At 41.8% G+C, this 1,189-nt stretch overlaps 1 protein-coding gene across 1 annotated transcript in view; it reads right to left on the reverse strand.

The window, feature by feature from the left end:
• The window catches only part of LOC101853494 (WD repeat domain phosphoinositide-interacting protein 4), a gene marked incomplete in the record, with an annotated part of 15,904 nt that overhangs the window by 4,132 nt on the left and 10,583 nt on the right, over window positions 1–1,189 (reverse strand). Inside the window, 1 exon segment of the mRNA XM_013088065.2 lies at window positions 401–510. Coding sequence (XP_012943519.1) covers window positions 401–510 — 110 coding nt within the window.

Below are 1,189 nucleotides of genomic sequence, written 5' to 3' on the forward strand. Positions count from 1 at the left end.
CTGAGAGTCGCCTTGTCAAAATACAACAAGCCTCTAAAACAGGTACACCGGTCTAATTACTGAAAGTAGAATGGAATGTTACCTTGGATTCAGTTCCTACTGCTCACCATATGGTCGCTTTTAAGACGCGGGCTAATCCAAATTTCGGGGGTTTCCAAAAACCTTGAGCTACACCAAAAGTGGGCATTGCCTTACCTATAAAAGAATTTTGGTTTCATTCATGGGTATATTTGTTTGGTTATAGAGAAAACTCTCTTTGTCTTTTGAAGATAGATTTCATGGGTCCAAAAACTTTACCTTCTCTTTTCTCAAAACAGCAGTTTTCGGGATAGCCCCTTTGTGCTTAAAAGTGACCATAAACGACACACACCACCCACCATAAACGACCCATACCACTCACCATAAATGGCGTCTCCACTGCCCACAGAACACACACACGCACACTCGGCCGTCACTGTGAACGACGCGTAAGATTTCACCTCCACCGGCAGACCGACCAATGGTTTGATTCTGAAACAGACATAATTATGAGTCACGATGCGGTGGAAGCAGGTATACGTCAATTTTTGGGCATGTAGATTTGTTGGTATCATATCTGAAAGCTTATTCATTTCCCGTTTTTTCAATGAAAAAAAGACCCATTTCTCTGGAACAGATGTCGAGATCTTTGCGGTTGAAGGAGATGAGGTCGCCTGGTTTCACTGTTAAAATTAGCAAGTAAATGGCCGCAAAAGTTCGGTAACTTCAATAGCTTGAGAGCCCTCAAAAACTGATCAATTACGTATTTTGTGCCTTTAATCGTCGTTTTTCAGTCAAATTCAAACAGAAATGTGCTTTATGTGGACATAAAAAGTGTTGAGCCAAAAAACAAAAATTCAATAAAAATTGCCAAACTGTGGGAAAAAAGCCTATTTCTCCAATTTTGTTATTTTGACGAGTGCCTCATTTCACCACGCTGCCTCACATATACTCATTGAACCGTTATCATAGTTCCTAGAGACTGTCAGTGTCGGGTGACTCCGTGAATGAACACAGCCACAGTCTATCACTTGAACACTGACACACTTACACAGACACGTGAACACCGACACACTTACACAGACACGTGAACACTGACACACTTACACAGACACGTGAACACTGACACACTTACACAGACACGTGAACACTGACACACTTACACAGACAC

The sequence above is a fragment of the Aplysia californica genome, unplaced genomic scaffold (assembly GCF_000002075.1).
Source record: "Aplysia californica isolate F4 #8 unplaced genomic scaffold, AplCal3.0 scaffold00680, whole genome shotgun sequence".
Lineage (NCBI taxonomy): Eukaryota > Metazoa > Mollusca > Gastropoda > Aplysiida > Aplysiidae > Aplysia > Aplysia californica.